This window comes from Salvelinus fontinalis, chromosome 42 (assembly GCF_029448725.1).
Source record: "Salvelinus fontinalis isolate EN_2023a chromosome 42, ASM2944872v1, whole genome shotgun sequence".
Classification (NCBI taxonomy): domain Eukaryota; kingdom Metazoa; phylum Chordata; class Actinopteri; order Salmoniformes; family Salmonidae; genus Salvelinus; species Salvelinus fontinalis.
In genome coordinates, this window is record NC_074706.1 from 19,537,928 (window position 1) to 19,558,387 (window position 20,460).

Genomic DNA, 20,460 nt, shown 5'->3' on the forward strand with positions numbered 1-20,460 from the left:
GTGGTTCCAAACTTCTCCCATTTAAGAATGATCAGGGCCACTGTGTTCTTGGGGACATTCAATGCTGCAGACATTTTTTTGGACCCTTCCCCAGATCTGTGCCTCGACACAATCCTGTCTCGGAGCTCTACGGACAATTCCTTTGACCTCATGGCTTGGTTTTCGCTCTGACATGCACTGTCAACTGTGGGACCTTATATAGACGTGTGTGCCTTTCCAAATCATGTCCAATCAATTGAATTTACCACAGGTGGACGCCAATCAAGTTGTAGAAATGGCTCAAAGATAATCAATTGAAACAGGGTGCACCTGATCTCAATTTCGAGTCTCATAGCAAAGGGTCTGAATAACTATGTAAATAAGGTATTTCAGTTATGTTTTTTTATTAGCAAAAAATTATAAAAACCTGTTTTTGCTTTCATTATGGGGTATTGCGTGTAGATTGATGAAAAAAAAACTATTTAATCAATTTTAAAATAAGGCTAACGTAACAAAATGTGGAAAAAGTCAAGGGGTCTGAATACTTTCCAAAGGCACTGTATATGCATGAAATGTACATTATGGGAAACTTGTCTCGCATTCAGTCATAGTTAGTAGAATAATGAATGGATTTGCAAAATCTTGGCACTGTCAACTTTTAGAAGGTTAGTAGGAAAATGTATAATTTAAACCACCTAAATATATTCACATTCACTGAACATTTTGTATTTGAAACTCAAACAAAACAAAGAAACATTCATTTCCCAACTGTTTTTTCTATAATCCTAAAGGCTCTTTATCATTTTCCATACTTTATATTCTAGTGCATCCAACATTATGCATGCCCACCATGAGATATGTTAGCTGCAATTTGAGAACTCATCTGGTTTAGAAATCAAACTGGTTTTCTTATTGCAAAGCACATTGTACATCTGTTTTTAGAGAAGATTGTACTGCAAGGTATGCTAAATGATTTGGCTAATATGCATATGCAGCCATCATTTTTAGACCTCCATTCATGACACACACATCTTTCTATCTACGTGCTTTTATTTGGGTTTCTATGGAGCATTTATGATGATTAAATGTTTATTTAAGTTTGCAGCTAGTTACTTGAAATGAGACAACATGATTTAAAAAATTGAATTCACTGACAAAGAAAGCTAATGAAACACAAATTGACATTTACAGTAGCTGACTAGGCTAGTCAAAAAAACATTGGCTAGCTTTCAATAAATTGGCTAAATTGTAAACAGCGTTCTCTCTTCTTAAAATCAAGACAATTCATGTTGCATGCTGCATATTACCAGTGGACTTAAACAGATATTTATCTTATTTCAGTCTTTGGGAGTTAGCTATATCTGTTCCTCTTCATCAGACAGCAGCTTGCGTTTTCACAAGAGGGAGTATTTACGTCGTAGACAGAAGCAGTCCATTGGCTGCCTTCATCACAAGGTGTTTGTGCTGGAGTTCTGATTGGTTCAAAGTTAAGCAGTTTAGAAAATTTGCCCAACAGAATATTGGAATATACTTTTTATGAGAAAATGTGCAAGAATTGAAAGTACCAACACATGTAATAGTCATCATAAGAATGTTTTACTGTCATCTACAAAAATCAGCCCCTCCCTCGACAGGGATCAATCAACTTAACGTTTTTCGGACCTCCACCTAGTCTCTATCTTGTGTGGACCTTCATGTGCCTCTTCAGATGGTGCTGGTGGGAGAACCTCTTATCACACTGGGGGCAGCTGTAGGGTTTCTCCCCTGTGTGGACCCTTTGGTGCCTCTTCAGGTCACAAGCCTGGGCAAAGCGTTTGTGACACTGTGTACAGCTGAAGGGTTTCTCTCCTGTGTGGACCCTCTGGTGGATCTCCACCTTCTGGGGGCAGCTGAAGCCTTTGTTACAGAACATGCAGAGGAACCGTTTCTCTTTACTATTGCTTGATGCGGCTCCCACTCCCTGAGCTCTAGCCCTGTCGTTTGAGTTCGATACCTGATCGAAAAGGATGTGGCCGTGAGAATTGGAAGGCCCAATCGACGTGGACACTATGTCGCGATCCCTGAGCGAGTGTAAAGGGGAGTGGGTTGAGACATTCGGATTTGTCTCTGAGCTTTCCCTGTAATCTAAAAAACCTCTGCTCTGTAAGAGTCCATATCCTAGGTGACTATCTGCATTCCATGTGGGAGGAACCTCACACTCCACTTTCACTTCATCTACAACCAAACCCTCCCCTTTCTTATCTAGGCACCCTTCAGAGTATACACGACTACTGTACCGGTTCCAGTCCCCTCTAGATAGATCAACCTCTAAACCCAAGGTCATGTTGCCAGGGTCCATCTCTGTAGTGTAAGAACAAGACGGATCATGTAACGCGTCACCCGAGTCCGGTTGGGACTGAACCGTCCTCGGATTACCGTAAAGTAAATACTCTGAGCCTGCAGCAGGATCAGATCCTGTGTGACAGACCAGTCTCCCTTGATCTGATCTGTGGTCAGATCCTGTGTCTAGCCTTTGTGTTTCAGTTAAAGTCTCTGTGTCTGTTTCTGTCTTGAGAACGGCGTTCAGCGTTCCACTGACCTCCATGATGTTGCGTCGGGTCCTGGGCTGCGCTGGGGCGGTGGTGGGGTCCTCCGTGGGTACAGCGGGTGCTTCAGTCTGGATGTCTATGCTGTGCCGTTGGATTTCCTCTCCTTCAGACCTCTCCTGCTTGACCCCAGGACCTGCAGCCTCTGCATCTGCAGACTGACAAAAGAAAAGAGGTTATTACTGGTACATGAGTTGAATTGTATAACAGCGTCTTAGGAAAGTCTTACAAGCTCCCCTATGGCAGATGTACATGTAAGCAAGTGAATAGCTGACGGGAGCCTTTCTGAAATAAACGGCCAAATTTAATTTACAAAGTAAATGTAATTTTTTATATAACCCTATTACACTCACCTCTATCACGATAACATGCTGGGTTGAAGTTCCACTCCCCTCAACAGCAATTGGTCGGTCATCTCGCCATGTATTGTGTTCCGCTGGCTTCACAAAGCTCCTGTGGCCTCCAGTGAGATGTCCTTCACCTGAGAGTGAATGGGGGGAGGGGGGGTTGTTAGGTTAGCTACTGTCAATGCTCAACGCTATATTGTACACTATTGACAGTTTTGACACTGTCTAGAATTGGTAAGGATGTAAGGTAACACTTAGCATAACTAGTTGATGTACTTTTTATTGATCAATATATTATTATGTCCCATGCAACACATTGCGTTTGTTTAATGCAGTAAATTAATCTGGCTAGAATTTTATATTGTTCCTTTGGTCAAGATAGCTAAGTAATCTGGGGAATTAGTGCATACTATCCAAAAACTGACCAAGACCCAATTCCAGTTAACACATGTGCAGAGGGGAACGGGGCGACAGGCACTGAGTTATTTATGGGTGGCGTTAGGCCGCGCAGCCTCAGCCTTTTGCAAAATGTACCTCTTGCCATTCCTCTGTATCGGTCAAGGATCTTGACACTACTGGGACGACTGGAGGGGACGCGCTCTCGTGCCACCTTCAGTTCCAGTAGCTGTAGTTTCCTCCGCAATGCCCTGTTTTCTTTCTGGCTTTGAGTTATTTCCAAACGAAACACTGCATAGTCGTCGTCTACGAGTTTACAGATATCTGCTACGGCTGCATTTGCTAGCACCTCCATGATGGAGGCTATTTGAGTGTGAAAAACCATACAGTTAGCCATTGTTAGCAGCTAACTAGCGTTACCTAAAAAACGTCTATCAACCAAGTCCTGACTCCAACGCGAATTAAAGACTACGTGTGGTAAGTATGCGATGCTGTGCAGTTAAATAAGTCACATTTTGAGTTCCATGTTGTCCATACAGGTCTTAATATCAACAATAAAAACGCTAATGTGTAAATTCTTCTTGGTCACTGTTCACTTCCGTTTACACTGAAGAGAAACTATGTTATTGGGTGGCGTCATAGCTCAAAGGGTGTGGCTAAATGAGAAGGATATGCGCGCTGTTTTTTGAATTACGGTACTGCTTATTGTGTTACACATCAAATCGCCTTCTTTAAGGTTTTATGGCAAACTACACCTATTGTGGTGTATTGCCTCCACTTACTGTACGGGGTATTGAAACAAAATATTCCATTGCGAGTAGGAGGGGGGGGGGGGGGGGTTAAACCGAGATCATACAAAATACATAAAAATATAATTCAACTTTTTCAGTCACAGTTTAAATCCCATCCCTAAACAGGCTCAGGTGCCTGTGAGGATGGAGCATTACATCGACAGGATTCCTTGTAATGCTGTCAAATCCCTGAGTCCCAAAAAACATGCTGAAGCAGTGAAGAGAGTGGTAGAGTAATGTCGGTAGAGGGTGAGGGATCCTGAGAGGATTTCCGTGAGTAGGCAGAATCTAATAGAGAGTGATGGAAAGAATATGTGCTTCAGTAAGGTATGTTTCTTGGCATTCATAGCTATGGTTGTCAATTGTACTGCAGAAATGGATCGAAAGTCGCCGAAAATAGAGGTTGTGGTGGCAACGGCAGATAAATATTTGGGTTTGCAATGTTTTACTGCAGAACAGTTGCAGGGGGTGTTGAGTGGTAGTGTTCTGTCCTCCCAGACCGTTAGATGTAGCTAGCTTGATAGTTACAACAAGTCGATCTGTTGCTAGCTAGCAGGTGCAGATTGCTAAAACGTCCCTTTCCTGGAATGACATGCTAGCGATACAGCTATCAGTTTATTCTTGGCAACAGTGTAAGACGACAAAATCTATAGGACAAGTACTGTAAATCTAATACAGTCATCAAGGCAGGACCCACTAATTTCATTCCTACAGACAAATAAGAAATGCCACATTATCCCTGTCAATAGTAGGATGATTGCAGAGCAGTCTGCCTCAGACTGTCAGGATGTTAATTTTCTAGTTCACAAACAAACTACTAATTCATTATTGTCTCTCAATTTTGTCTCACGTGATCTATTCAGCTCTCCTGTGTCCTGCTCCAAGAGATCAACCAAGTGCTATTCACCAGTGGTGTAGTACTTTAGTAAAAAATCTTGAAAGTATTTCTTAAGTAGTTTTTGGGGGGTATCTGTACTTTACTATTTATATTTTTTTACAGCTTTTACTTTACTACATTCCTAAAGAAAATGATATACCTTTTACTTCATACATTTTCCCTGACACCCAAAATGTACTCTTTACATTTCGAATGCTTAGCAGGACAGGAAAATTATAAAATTGACACACTTATCAACATCCCTGGTCATCCCTACTGCCTCTGACCTGATGACTCACTAAACACATGCTTTGTTTGTAAATGATGTCTGAGTGGTGTCCCTGGCTATCTGTAAATTAAAATAAACAGGACAATAATGCAGTCTGATTTGCTTAATATAAGGAATTTGAAATGATTTATACATTTACTTTTGATACTTAAGTATATTTCAAACCAAATATTTTTAGACTTACTCAAGTAGTACTTTACTGTGTGACTTTCACTTCTACTTTTCTAGAAAAGTATCTTTACTTTTACTCAAGTGTGACAATTGGGTACTTTTTACACCACTGCTATTCACTGACAGAGATCGCTAGCTAATGAAATACAAATTTACATTTACAGTAGCTGGCTTGACTTGTCAAACATTGTCTAGCTTTCAATAAATTGGCTAAACGGTCATTGAAGTTACCTCTTCATACGATCAAAACAATTTGTGTTGCATGCTGCATATTTCGAGTGCACTCAAAAACAGATATTTATCTTATTTCAGTCTTCGGGAGTTAGCTACATCTGTTCCTCTTCATCAGACAGTAGCTTGCGTTTTCACAAGAGGCAGTGTTCAGGTCGTAGATAGAAGCAGGCCATTGGCTGCCTTCATCATGAGTGGTATGTACGGAAGTTATGATTGGTTCCAAGTTCGGTAAATTAGTTTGAGCAGACAGTGTTGAAATATACTTTTTATGAGAAAATGTGTAAAAACGACCAACACATTTTATTAGCATCATAAGAATGTTTTAATGACAACTACAAAAAAAGTCGCTCCTATTTTTGGCTTCGGCCCACCAACTATAAACCATGCTTGAAACTCGAGTTGTAAAACTGCATTTGTGAAACGATGCCAGATAAGCAAACGTGATAGTAATGTGAAAGTGGAATCCCCCTATTATTTTTTTTAACAAAGACCAAAACTGGTTTCAAAATACATTTGCCAAAACTACATTCAAAATAGTTTTCCCGTGATTGCATTAAGAATTGTTGTGAACTGTTGTGCATTGACTGTCAGAATACATGTTTCCCTCTCGCAACTTGAATACGCTTCGAGAGGAATATTTTTTATCTGCATAGAACACACAACAAGCCGAACAGATAAATTGGTCAACTATTCTACTACGAGGTTGTTTGACAGGATTTCTTTCAATGCCTCGGCTGTAAACTCCATGAGTCCCCAAAACGCGTTCTGCTGCACTCTAATATCTTCGTTTGTGCTGTGCAGTTTATGACCATTACAAAAAATTCTGCAAAGTCCACCCGTTTCACATGTAATACAGTGCATTCGGAAAGTATTAAGATCCCTTGACTTTTCCACATTTTGTTACATTACAGCCTTATTCTAAAATGTTTTAAATCGTTTTTCCCCCTCATCAATCTACACACAATACCCCATAATGACAAAGCAAAAACAGGTTTTTAGACATTTTTGCAAATTTAGAAAAACTGAAATACCAAATTTACATAGGTATTCAGAACCTTTACACAGTACTTTGTTGAAGCACCTTTGGCAGTGATTACTGCCTCAAGTCTTCTTGGGTATGACGCTACAAGCTTGGCACACCTGTATTTGGGGAGTTTCCCCCATTCCTCTTTGCGGATCCTCTCAAGCTCTGTCAGGTTGGATGGAGAGCGTTGCTGCACTGCTATTTTCAGATCTCTCCAGCGATGTTCGATCGGCTTCAAGTCCGGGGTCTGGCTGGGCCACTCAAGGACATTCAAGCCTCTCCTACGTTGTCGTGGATGTGTTCTTAGGGTTGTTGTCCTGTTGGAAGGTGAACCTTCGCCCCAGTCTGAGGTCCTGAGCATTCTGAAGCAGATCTCGCTGTACTTTGCTCCGTTCATCTTTCCCTCGATCCTGACTAGTCTCCCAGTCCCTGCCGCTGAGAAACATCCCCACAGCATGATGCTGTCACCACCATGCCTCACCGTAGAGATGGTGCCAAGTTTCCTCCAGACGTGGCGCTTGGCATTCAGGCCAAAGATTTCAATCTTGGTTTCATCAGATGAGAGAATCTTGTTTCTCATGGTCTTAGAGTCTTTAGGTGCCTTTAGGCAAACTCCAATTGGGCTGTCATGTGCCTTTTACTGAGGAGTGGCTTCTGTCTGGCCACTCTACCATAAAGGCCTGATTGGTGAAGTGCTGCAGAGATGGTTGTCATTCTGAGAGTTTCTCCCATCTCCACAGAGGAACTCTGGAGCTCTGTCAAAGTGACCATTGGGTTCTTGGTCACCTCCCTGACCAAGGCCCTTTGCCACTGGGTGGCCAGCTCTAGGAAGAGTCTTGGTGTTTTCAAACTTCTTCCATTTAAGAATGATGGAGGCCACTGTGTTCTTGGGGACCTTCAATGCAGCATACATTTTTGGGTACCCTTCCCCAGATCTGAGCCTCGACACAATCCTGTCTCGGAGCTCTAAGGACAATTCCTTCGACCTCATGGCTTGGTTTTCGCTCTGACATGCACTGTCAACTTTGAGACTTTAACCCTTGTGTAGTCTTAACATTCTGTATACTCCCCTTGTCTCAAGGGTAAAAAAATACCCGCCATCCCTAAACCCCTAAAATTAAGCTGCTTAATTGAATTTTAAACCCCACATCTATTTTGCATGAAGAAACAACGTGCCATTCATCACAAACCTTGTGAATATCTGTATTTTCCTTCTTCACAATGCAGAAAGACTGCATTTAATCAGTGGACACCACTCATTTTTATTACAACCCACCTGTCATAATTGTTTTCTTTACTAAAGTAGAGGTTTATTATTATTATTGCTAAAGGTACTCCATTTTTTAGCAAGAGATATCACTTGTATAGCCCAAGAAAGGAGCAGAAATGTGCAGAAAGTAGTTTTGAATGCATTTTATTGAAGGGAAACCATAACAGTCTTGAACCTTTTTTGGCAACATCTAATCAGATGTATTTATATAGCCCTTCTTACATCAGCTGATATCTCAAATTGCTGTACAGAAACCCAGCCTAAAACCCCAAACAGCAAGCAATTCAGGTGTAGAAGCGCGGTGGCTAGGAAAAACTCCCTAGAGAGGCCCAAACCTCGGAAGAAACCTAGAGAGGAACCAGGTTATGAGGGGTGGCCAGTCCTCTTCTTCCTGTGCCGGGTGGAGATTATAACAGAACATGGCCAAGATGTTCAAATGTTCAAAAATGACCAGCATGGTCAAATAATAATAATCACAGTAGTTGTCGAGGGTGCAACAGGTCAGCACCTCAGGTGTAAATGTCAGTTGGCTTTTTATAGCTGATCATTGAGAGTATCTCTACCGCTCCTGCTGTCTCTAGAGAGTTGAAAACAGCAGGTCTGGGACAGGTAGCATGTCCGGTGAACAGGTCAGGGATCCATAGCCGCAGGCAGAACAGTTGAAACTGGAGCAGCAGCATGGCCAGGTGGACTGGGGACAGCAAGGGACAGTCAACATAGCGATATATTCTTATATACTGTACAATGAGGAATTCAACTACAAAATATTAGTCTTCTCCCATTTTTTTAACCATTGCCCCCACCCACAAGGTGTATTAACAACAATAAATACGAATAAAATAAGGTAATAGATACAAAACAAAAATGTGAAGAACATAAATCAATCAACTCTATCACATGTAGGACAGTATGCAAGTGTGTGTGCATGGACTTTGCAGATGTATTTCTCACATGCACAGCACATAGTATTTGTTTTACAGTCCTTCTTTGGGGGGCAGAATTGGAATCTCTTCTTGCCTGCCCCAGCTGCAGGTGGATCAGCACAAGATTCAGCCCCCTGAACAGCTTTCACAAGCGCTGCAGAGGTTGGTGTGTGGGGGAGGCGCTCCCTTCTTTGAATGTGTGGGGTTACAAGTGCCTTGCCCAGCTGCTCCAGGAACACCCTCCTCTTGTTCTGCTTATCAGGCATCCAGGTAGGGTTGATCTTGTTCCATATCACGAAGGCATTGTATGTGGACACATCAATAATGTTATGGAAGATTACCGGGGGCAGCAGGCAGTCATCCTCCTGCAACTGTAAGTTCCAATCACTTTGTCCAGGTTGTCCACGCCTCCTTTGATGTGGTTGTAGTCCAGGATGATGGCTGGCTTCCTGTCCTCACGATCACTGATCTCAGCCGTTTTGTGCAGTGTGCTCAGGAGGACCACATTCTTGTTCCTCTTTGGGAGGCAGGAAACTAGAGTGGTGGTGGGGGGTGAAGGCAAACTTTGATGAGAAGGCCTCTTTCCCCCTTGTTGTGAGGAGTGCAGGGGGAGCTCAGGCTTGCTCTTTCACCAACCATGGTGATCTTCCTCTTCAGGAGCTGCTGGCTGAGTTCAATCAGTAGCACACAATCTCAATTTCTTATGTGTGTTTTTGTAGTGTGTAAATTATTTTATAACTGTCGTGTCAAAAATGACCCTAAGACAATATTTGTATCCTGGTGGTGTACAGCTTTCATGGAAATATGAACAAAGGCGATGTTTCACTTTTTCTAATGATGGGGTCACTCTTGGAAAAGTCATAAAATGTCAAGTTGAAAAAAGATCATTTAGGGGGTTTTCTCTGCTGTTAAACAGTGTCATTTTTAACCCTTAAGACAACACAAGGGTTATATAGACAGGTGTATGCTTTTCCAAATCATGTCCAATCAATTGAATTTACCACAGGCGGACTCCATTCAAGTTGTAGAAACATCAAGGATTATCAATGGAAACAGGATGCACCTGAGTTAAATTTCAAATCTCATAGCAAGGGTCTGAATACTGATGTAAAGAAAGTCATTGTTATTTTTTTATTTATAGATTTGCTAACATTTCTAAAAACCTGTTTTTGCTTTGTCATGATGGGGTATTGTGTGTTGATTGCTGAGGGAAAATGTGTATTTAATCAACTTTAGAATAAGGCTGTAACATAACAAAATGTGGAAAATAGTCTGAATACTATCCAAAGGCACTGTATATCAGGATCCCTTGATTGCCGAGAAACTCCACTTGCTCCCTCCACTCTTCTCACTGCCTCCAAATAGAAGGGGCTGCAATGGAGAGGCTCAAAAGCTCCATGTTCCTTGGAGTGCACATCACTGAGGAGCTGAAATGGTCCCTCCACACTGACAGCGTGGTGAAGGAGGCACAGCAGTGCCTCCTGAACCTCTAGAGGCTGAAGAAGTTTGTCTTGGCCCCTTACGAACTTCTACAGATGCACCATCGAGAGCATTCTGTCAGGCTGTATCTCCGCTTAGGATTTTGCCAGTGTTTAGCTCCATTCAGTTTCTTTTTGTATCCCGAAAACCCACCGAGTCCTTAATGATTACAAGCATACACATAACATGATGCAGCCACCACTATGCTTGAAAATATGGAGAGTGGTACGTAGTAATATGTTTGAGGCAAAACCAATACAACACAAGACTTTATTCAGGACAAAAGTGAATTGCTTTGACACATTTTTTGTAATATTACTTTAGTGTGTTGTTGCAAACAGGAAGGATGTTACCTCAATTACCTCGACGTTTTGTCACCAAAGCCCCATATACTACCCACCACTGCGACCTGTACACTCTCGTTGGCTGGCCCTCGCTTCATACTCGTCGCCAAACCCACTGGCTCCAGGTCATCTACAAAACCCTGCTAGGTAAAGTCCCCCCTTATCTCAGCTCGCTGGTCACCATAGCAGAACCTACCTGTAGCACGCGTTCCAGCAGGTATACCTCTCTGGTCACCCCCAAAACCAATTCTTCCTTTGGCCGCCTCTCCTTCCAGTTCTCTGCTGCCAATGACTGGAACGAACTACAAACATCTCTGAAACTGGAAACACTTATCCCCCTCACTAGCTTTAAGCACCAGCTGTCAGAGCAGCTCATAGATTACTGCACCTGTACATAGCCCATCTATAATTTAGCCCAAACAACTACCTCTTTACCTACTGTATTTATTTATTTTGCTCCTTTGCACCCCATTATTTCTACTCTCTACTTTGCACCTTCTTCCACTGCAAACCAACCATTCCAGTGTTTTTTTTTTACTTGCTATATTGTATTTACTTCGCCACCATGGCCTTTTTTATATTTTTATTTATATATATATATTTTATTTGCCTTCACCTCCCTTATCTCACCTCACTTGCTCACAATGTATATAGACTTATTTTTCACTGTATTATTGACTGTATGTTTGTTTTACTCCATGTGTAACTATGTGTTGTTGTATGTGTCGAACTGCTTTGCTTTATCTTGGCCAGGTCGCAATTGTAAATGAGAACGTGTTCTCAATTTGCCTACCTGGTTAAATAAAGGTGAAATACATTTTTTTTTTTTTAAATAACCCATACCCCTGCACATTGACTCGGTAGTGGTACCGCCTGTATATAACCTTATTGTTATTTTGTTACTTTTTTTACTTTAGTTTATTTACCCGCTGTATAAGCCTCGTTATCTTTAGAAAGAACAGTGTTTAGGCAAGAATAGAGTAGAAAATCATGGAATGACTTTATTCCATCAGCATCAGTAAGGTAAATATTCAACTATACTTGTTGTAGCCTAGGTTTACTGTCTCTAAAAACAGGTATTTATAAAAGCCTGTTTCAAATGACAATTTAACAAAGGGTTAAAGGATGTACACTCCAGTTTGTAGAGAACAGTCAGTCTGTAATATCAAGTACAGGGTTAAATTCGTTCATGTTTAATATTTCACCCGCCATCACAAAACCTGGAGAATTCAGGCCATTTACTGCAAACAGCTTGAGGTCAAGGACATAGATGATAGATAGGCTTGTGAGCTCTGGGGGTTTTCATAACAAAAACAGTTAGAGTAAGAGGGACTTGACTTGAGAATGTTTTAGTTGTAGTTGCATTGATGAACACAGTGACACGATGATGTACATCAGTATAAATATAGTCAACAGTGACTGACTTGTGTGACTGAGTAAGTCAATTATTGAGTGGCAATGTTTGCTACAGCCATGGGGGATTCATAACAATAATACACATAACAGATATGGGAGATGAAAGTTGATAGAGGGGAGGATGACAAAATAGCTGATTAAGGACAACCCCCAACTACTACCCAGTGCCATGGGAGGGCTATGGGGGAAAGGGACACAGTAGGGGTTGTTTTTGGACCTCTTCTCCAATGAAAGCATGACCTCAAGGCCATGTCATCTCAGCAGACCTGATTTGTTATTAGAAAAGTATATTTTATGAATAGAACATAAGAAAAAACAAAATCCGAGGGGAAATATTGTGTTACTCTTCAATAACGTGACAGTGTTTTGGCTATGCTAGCACACCAAAAAAAAAAATCAGTTAAGAACAAATTCTTATTTACAATTCCGGCCTACCCCGGCCAAACCCGGACGATGCTGGGCCAATTATGCGCCGCCCTATGGGACTCCCAATCACGGCCGGATGTGATACAGCCTGGACTCGAACCAGGGACTGTAGTGATGCCTCTTGCACTGAGATGCAGTGCCTTAGACCGCTGCGCCACTCGGGAGCCGTCTGTACCATGTGAGAATGTGAGCATATCCAGATACTCAACTGAGGGACTTCATCAAAATAGAAAACTAGTTCCCAGACATCCCTTGTGTACATCTCAAGCTACGATTTCTCCCTGTTGTGGACATTCCTATGTCTGATAAAGTTACTCAGGGAGGAGAAGCTCTTGTAACATAGTTTGCACTTGAAGCTGTCCTTGGTGTGAACGGTCTGGTGCTGCTTCACATATTTCGCCTTAGCGAAGCGCTTCCCACACGTAGCGCAGTCGTACGGCTTGCCGGCGTCCGTCCCAATGCTCGGGCTCCCACATTTTGACCCATTGACACCAGAGAGCCCTCCATGACATGGAGCCATTGTTTGGGTGTTGTTGGGATTGTGTACTGTGTTATAGGCTAGGTACCTCTTGTGGTGACTGCCCATCCTGACCCTGTCTGTTTTCGTGGGGTAACCATGAAGCAGCTGAGGAAGGCTAGACCCAGGTCCAGGGGGATCTCCCACCACTCTCTGTGAAGGCTAAAGCCCAGGCTGACCTGCTCTGTTCATCATGGATATTGTGGTGTGTGTGTCATAGGAACAGGAGGGTCTATCAGCCCCTGGCCCTGCTCCATCCCCGCACTGAGACAGTGAAGAAAAGGGTCTGGGCTGCAAACTGGATCCCCGATGGAGGTTGTTCAGTCCACCTGTCCACTGGTTGTGTTCGGTGTGGTGGTGGAGTCTCTGTCCCTCGTGGTTCGGTCCTAGTTGCGACTCGGGAAGGAACAGCGACGGCTCCTGATCCAGGGTTCTGTTCCGGGGCCAGGTTTTGTGACCAGCCGCCTCAAGGGCCTGGTCTCTTCCACCAGTAACACCAATTATCAGCAGGCCCTCATGGACTGCAGACTGTAAACACATTGTACAGAAGATAATGTAAAGGTTTATATAAGAAACTCTTTGCTGTCCAAACAGAAACAAGATATTATCAAATGTTAGCCACAGTCAAGCTCATCTCTAACACTGTGATTCAAGTACCAAAAAATATGGAGTATTGGAGTTTATTATAAACAAATAATAATAATGTCCATATGTGTTGATTCATGAAGTATAATGTTTTGGTTCGACTGAGACAAGGCAAACTCAGTCCCTGGAATGATACAAAAATAACCAAGACAGTCAGCACAGAGTCAATTTTGTATTTCATTTGAACAAAATGGTCACACACTCACATGATGTGAAATACAGTACTTTTATTGCACAAAACGATACGTGGCCAGAATAATAAGGTACTCAAGGCTCAAGGTACTAAACGATGTCATAACCGCCATCGATAAAAGACATTACTGTGCAGCCGTCTTCATCGACCTGGCCAAGGCTTTCGACTCTGTCAATCACCATATTCTTATCGGCAGACTCAGTAGCCTCGGTTTTTCTAATGACTGCCTTGCCTGGTTCACCAACTACTTTGCAGACAGAGTTCAGTGTGTCAAATCGGAGGGCATGTTGTCCGGTCCTCTGGCAGTCTCTATGGGGGTACCACAGGGTTCAATTCTCGGGCCGACTCTTTTCTCTGTATACATCAATGATGTTGCTCTTGCTGCGGGCGATTCCCTGATCCACCTCTATGCAGATGACACCATTCTGTACACTTCCGGCCCTTCCTTGGACACTGTGCTATCTAACCTCCAAACGAGCTTCAATGCCATACAACACTCCTTCCGTGGCCTCCAACTGCTCTTAAACGCTAGTAAAACCAAATGCATGCTTTTCAACCGTTCGCTGCCTGCACCCGCACGCCCGACTAGCATCACCACCCTGGACGGTTCCGACCTAGAATATGTGGACATCTATAAGTACCTAGGTGTCTGGCAAGACTGCAAACTCTCCTTCCAGACTCATATCAAACATCTCCAATCCAAAATCAAATCTAGAGTCGGCTTTCTATTCCGCAACAAAGCCTCCTTCACTCACGCCGCCAAACTTACCCTAGTAAAACTGACTATCCTACCGATCCTCGACTTCGGCGATGTCATCTACAAAATAGCTTCCAATACTCTACTCAGCAAACTGGATGCAGTCTATCACAGTGCCATCCGTTTTGTTACTAAAGCACCTTATACGACCCACCACTGCGACCTGTATGCCCTAATCGGCTGGCCCTCGCTACATGTTCGTCGTCAGACCCACTGGCTCCAGGTCATCTACAAGGCTATGCTAGGTAAAGTGCCGCCTTATCTCAGTTCACTGGTCACGATGGCTACACCCACCCGTAGCACGTGCTCCAGCAGGTGTATCTCACTGATCATCCCTAAAGCCAAAACCTCATTTGGACGCCTTTCCTTCCAGTTCTCTGCTGCCTGCGACTGGAACGAATTGCAAAAATCTCTGAAGTTGGAGACTTTTATCTCCCTCAACAACTTTAAAAATCTGCTATCCGAGCAGCTAACCGATCGCTGCAGCTGTACATAGTCCATCTGTAAACTACCCACCCAATTTACCTACCTCACCCCCCATACTGCTTTTATTTATTTACTTTTCTGCTCTTTTGCACACCAGTATCTCTTCTTGCACATGATCATCTGATGATTTATCACTCCAGTGTTAATCTGCTAAATTGTAATTACTCGATTTATTGCCTACCTCATGCCTTTTGCACACATTGTATATAGATTCTCTTTTTTCTACCATGTTATTGACTTGTTTATTGTTTACTCCATGTGTAACTCTGTGTTGTTGTCTGTTCACACTGCTATGCTTTATCTTGGCCAGGTCGCAGTTGCAAATGAGAACTTGTTCTCAACTAGCCTACCTGGTTAAATAAAGGTGAAATAAAAAAATAAAAAAATAAAAAATAACTTTTCTCAATATGGTAACCAGAATACTTTGGGAAAAGGTTCAACCTTACATTACACACATCTTCACTACTTTATGCCAAGTAAACATGAATTAAGGCACTCATTATAAAACACCAGATCAAACGCAATTGTAAATGAGAACGTGTTCTCAATTTGCCTACCTGGTTAAATAAAGGTGAAATAAATAAATAAATAAAAACAACATGACAGGTTGTCACTCTTCATCAGTGAAGCATTTTTACAGACACTATTCACACCAACCATCACTATATCATCTACTCTGCCTCATCATACTCATTCTTTCCTCAGTTCACATCATCCAGTTCCACACTACATATAAAAACAACATAATTAACTACATTACATGTCACTATACTCTATACATGGGCCGTGTGCATTTTCTGCTGGTGTATCCTGAGGTAGCTCTTCTCTGAGAACCTCTTCCCACAGTGCATACAGGCAAATGGCCTCTCTCCTGTGTGGACCTTCAGGTGCATCTTCAGCTGGTGCTGGCGGGAGAACCTCTTCTCACACTGGGTACAGCTGTAGGGTTTCTCCCCTGTGTGGACTCTCTGGTGCCTATTCAGGCTGGACGATTGAGAAAAACTGGCCCGGCACAGATGGCAGCCGAACGGTTTCTCCCCCGTGTGCATCCTCTGGTGGATCTCCACCTGTTTGGGGAAACTGAAGGCTTTCCCACAGAACGAACACTGGAAGCGCTTCTCTTTGATGCTGCCACCTTTACTCATTCCATCTCTACTACTGTCATTTGTCAATGGGCTTGTGCAGCCATTTAATGTTGAGGCACTGGCATTGTCTGAGGTCTGGTTTAACATTAGGAGAGTGTGAGGAGGATGAAGGCCAGGGAGTGTCTGTGTTGTCGCAGGGTCCATGTTCCAGTTGATAGATCCTATAGAAGGCAGGTTGAAGGCAGCACCTGTTAGGGGGTTAACCTGAGGCCCCATCAGTCTCTCTGAATCACAACTATAGGAGCAGGAAGGAGCATCGCTAGCCGAGTCTGTGTCTGTTCTCATACGGACACCTCCCCGTCCCTGCAGACCAAATCTACGCCTCATCCTGGTTTCATCCAGTCTGTTGCCATGAAGACTAAGTTCGGTTGTGGTTTTGTGTTCGACTGTCTGTTTCTGGTTGCGGTTAACAGTGTTGTTCCCCAGCCCATAGTTGAGGTCGCTGTCCCATCCACTGACCTCCACTATCTCGCCTCTGGTCCTGGCCTGCTCAGTGATGTTGTCCCCTGGGCCCTTGGTTGCAGCAGTCTGGGTCTGGGAATCCAAGATGGCCACCCAGTCTCCTCTGTTATCCTCCAACCAATCACCTGCAGGAAAAGGTTAGAAAATAGACTTTACAAACATGGCAGAAAACTCTACATATGGAGTTTTTTGTGTCAATGAAATCATCAAGTTTATACATTGTTTGTTGTAAACATACACTGAGTATACAAAACATTAAGAACACCTGCTCTTTTCATGACAGATTGGCCAGGTGAATCCAGGTGAAAGCTATGATTCCTTATTGATGTCACTTGTTAAATCCACTTCAATCCTTGTAACTGAAGGGGAGGAGACAGGTTAAATAAGGATTTTAACCCTTGAGACAATTGAGACATGACTTGTGTATGTGTGCCATTCAGAGGGTGAATGCGCAAGACAAAAAATTCAAGTGCCTTCCTTTTGAAGGAGGTATGGTAGTAGGTGCCAGGCGCACCGGTTTGTGTCAAGAACTGCAACGCTACTGTTTTCCCCCCCACTCTCAACAGTTTCCCGTCTGTATCAACAATGGTCCACCACCCAAAGGACATCCAGACAACTTTTTATTTATTTATTTTATTTTACCATTATTTTACCAGGTAAGTTGACTGAGAACACGTTCTCATTTGCAGCAACGACCTGGGGAATAGTTACAGGGGAGAGGAGGGGGATGAATGAGCCAATTGTAAACTGGGGATTATTAGGTGACCATGATGGTTTGAAGGCCAGATTGGGAATTTAGCCAGGACACCGGGGTTAACACCCCTACTCTTACGATAAGTGCCATGGGATCTTTAATGACCTCAGAGAGTCAGGACACCCGTTTAACGTCCCATCCGAAAGACGGCCCCCTACACAGGGCAGTGTCCCCAATCACTGCCCTGGGGCATTGGGATATTTTTTTAGACCAGAGGAAAGAGTGCCTCCTACTGGCCCTCCAACACCACTTCCAGCAGCATCTGGTCTCCCATCCAGGGACTGACCAGGACCAACCCTGCTTAACTTGACACAACTATGGGAAGCATTGGAGTCAACATGGGCCAGCATGCCTGTGGAACGATTTCGACACCTTGTGGAGTCCACACCCTGATGAATTGTGGCAGTTCTGAGGGCAAAAGTGTGTGTGTGTGTGGGGGGGGGGGGGGGTGCAACTCAATATTAGGAACGTGTTCCTAATGTTTGGTATACTCAGTTTTAATGATTTAATTTTATGTAGCTGCATCACTATATCTATTATGTTCTGTATATGTATGTCTCTCTTACCTTGCTCCCCCATCTTTAGTCCACTCAGCAGATCAATGCTCTCTGGTTCATCTTCTATTGTCTCCTCTTTGACCAGCAGCAGATCAGGCTTCCCATCCTCCATGTCTACTTCCTGTAAGAGATACAGAGTGAGAGGATGTTGGATCAAGAAATCTGATATGAGCACCCTGCTATGGAGCATCTTCTGATTGGGCAATGAGGGATTGCTATTGTGGGTTTTTTATAAGGTTTTTGACATGCTTAACTAACTATAAGCTAGTAGGGCTTCTTATGCATTAAAGTTTGAATTGCTGACTCTTGTGAACCTGCATTTTCCATTGTTCTCACTTTTACCAGTGCTCAGGGCCTAACCATGAATATCAGCCTGAAATGTGTGTGTGTTAAAGAGAGCGCTGTACTGTGTGAAATATGTGTGTGTATGCAACAAATGTATCAGTAGTGTGGGCGCTGTACTATGTGGCCGAGACTGTGCTAATCTTAGAGAGACACAGGAGGGGGATGAATCAGGAGACTGCTGACCAGACAATAACTAATAAACTATACACACGAAAAACATATGTGAGGTTCTGAGTTATGCACTATAACCCAATACTATAACAAACGTGATTAGCAACTGTATTATATGTGATTGAATACTATAACAAACGTGATTGGATATTGATAACCTGTTGGCCTGGGTGCCTGGATGTCTGTGTGTGTGTGCTGGAAGTAACAGTTAGCTCAGATAAGAAGCTGGGAAGCTGTAGTTAGCCTTGAGCGAGAACAGTGGACAATGTATACAGGTGCAGATATCTCAGACAATGTTATAAAACTGTCTGACCCCAGTCTCTGGGGTGAAGGAGCGTAATCTACACAGCAACAGTGAAAGGACACCAGAAAGCGCAAAGAAGCTGGGACCAGCTTGTGTGCCAACATCAACGATAGGCTGGGTAAGTCTAAACCACGCCCAGTCTCTACTCTGACAGGCCGGCTCGGAAGTGGGAACTAACCTCTGTCACGAGTATAATATAATATCTTTGTCAGAAACAAGTCAGTTCTCTGTCTTATCCTGCGTGATGAAACATTGAACCCGTATATACGGAAATTGTATTTGCCATTTATAAACTTTTGAATTAAGCAATTATTTTAACCAAGTTCAGGTGTAATATTGTTCCTATCTCAGTTGAACTTTCGCAACCCTAACAATATGAGTACAATGCAAACATGTTAGGTGATTTGAAATGATGCAAACATGTTAGTTGATTTGCTTACTTGACACTCTTTAAAAGGATAGTTCCGGATTTTGGGAATGAAGCCCTTATCTCCTCCCCCAGAGTCAGATTAAATGCTGTATACCATTATTATGTCTCTGCATCCAGTATGCAGGCAGTTAGAGGTAATTTGGAGAGCCCATGCTAACTAGCTTAGTGCAAAGAATGGAAGTCTTCGGGTACACCTAGTATGCTAGCTGTACCCAAATACTTCCAGTGTTTACGGTGAGCTAGTTAGCACTGGCTTGAAAAGTTACCTCGAACTTCCTACATACAGAGACGTAAAATGGTTTCCACAACTTCATCGGTCTCTGGGGAAGAAGATAAAGAGCTTAATTACCAAAATCCCAAGCAAACCCTTTAATGGTTTAATAATTCAAAGTCATGGTCCCAGACTTAATGGTCCAATGCACCTGTTTTTATCTCAATATAAAATCATTTCTGGGTAACAATTAAATACCTTACTGTGATTGATTTCAATTAAATAGCTTCTTAACAAAGAGCAATTTTCAAGCAAGAATTTAGATAGGACTGTCTGGGCGTGGTCTGATTGGGGAGGGGGAAATGAAAACTAGCTGTTATTGGTAGAGAGGTTTGGAATGCTATTTCTTATTGGTCTATTAAAGGGATTTTTTGGTATTTGGGAATTTCCTACTTAACCAGAGTCAGACGAACTCATGGATGCCATTTTTATGTCTCTGCGTGCAATTTGAAGGAAGTTGAAGGTAGCAAATCGTTAGCTTAGAGCAATTGCTGGAAATCTATGGGTATTTGCTAGCCAGCTCCTCTCAAAAGCAGGGAAATAGACCTTCTGACTTCTCCAAAGCTGGGTGGTTGGTAATTTATAGTCTTACATAGTAATCAATATTTATACATTTGTTAAAATTACTGATAATCGTAAGCAATGAGATTCTATCAACTTCCTGATTTTACGGACTACTTTGGGTTCTGCCTGCTCTCTCTTCCTGTGAGACTTGGTGTCATTTTGAAAACAAAAACTCCCGGGAAGCTGCTAGCTGTTGTGTACTCTCGTAGCTAACTTGCTTATTGGCAAGTCATCATAACATTAGATACATCATGTTGGACTTGGAGGTAGAAGAAGAAGACAATTTTTATTCAGAGACATGTTTATTC

General features: G+C 42.7%; 2 protein-coding genes and 1 long non-coding RNA gene across 4 annotated transcripts in view; 1 reads left to right on the forward strand and 2 right to left on the reverse strand.

Annotated features, from left to right (window-relative positions):
* LOC129841438 (zinc finger and SCAN domain-containing protein 22-like) overlaps positions 1-3,704 on the reverse strand; it is a 19,557-nt gene extending 15,853 nt beyond the window's left edge. For both annotated transcript variants that reach the window (XM_055909701.1, XM_055909703.1), the window contains exons 1-3: positions 3,446-3,704; positions 2,918-3,045; positions 2,558-2,722 (exon numbers count right to left, since the gene is read on the reverse strand). In XM_055909701.1, coding sequence (XP_055765676.1) covers positions 2,558-2,722; positions 2,918-3,045; positions 3,446-3,704 — 552 coding nt within the window. The remainder of the gene's footprint in view (positions 1-2,557; positions 2,723-2,917; positions 3,046-3,445) is intronic.
* Positions 3,695-19,783, forward strand: LOC129841481 (uncharacterized). Its single transcript, XR_008757332.1, has 4 exons — positions 3,695-3,784; positions 8,990-9,156; positions 16,721-16,893; positions 18,156-19,783. It is a non-coding gene; the product is annotated as an uncharacterized LOC129841481 (long non-coding RNA).
* The window catches only part of LOC129841446 (oocyte zinc finger protein XlCOF7.2-like), a 24,385-nt gene continuing 17,850 nt past the window's right edge, over positions 13,926-20,460 (reverse strand). The window contains exons 5-6 of the mRNA XM_055909712.1: positions 18,077-18,188; positions 13,926-16,881 (exon numbers count right to left, since the gene is read on the reverse strand). Of these exons, the coding sequence (XP_055765687.1) occupies positions 15,923-16,881; positions 18,077-18,188 (1,071 nt within the window). The 3' untranslated portion in view covers positions 13,926-15,922. The remainder of the gene's footprint in view (positions 16,882-18,076; positions 18,189-20,460) is intronic.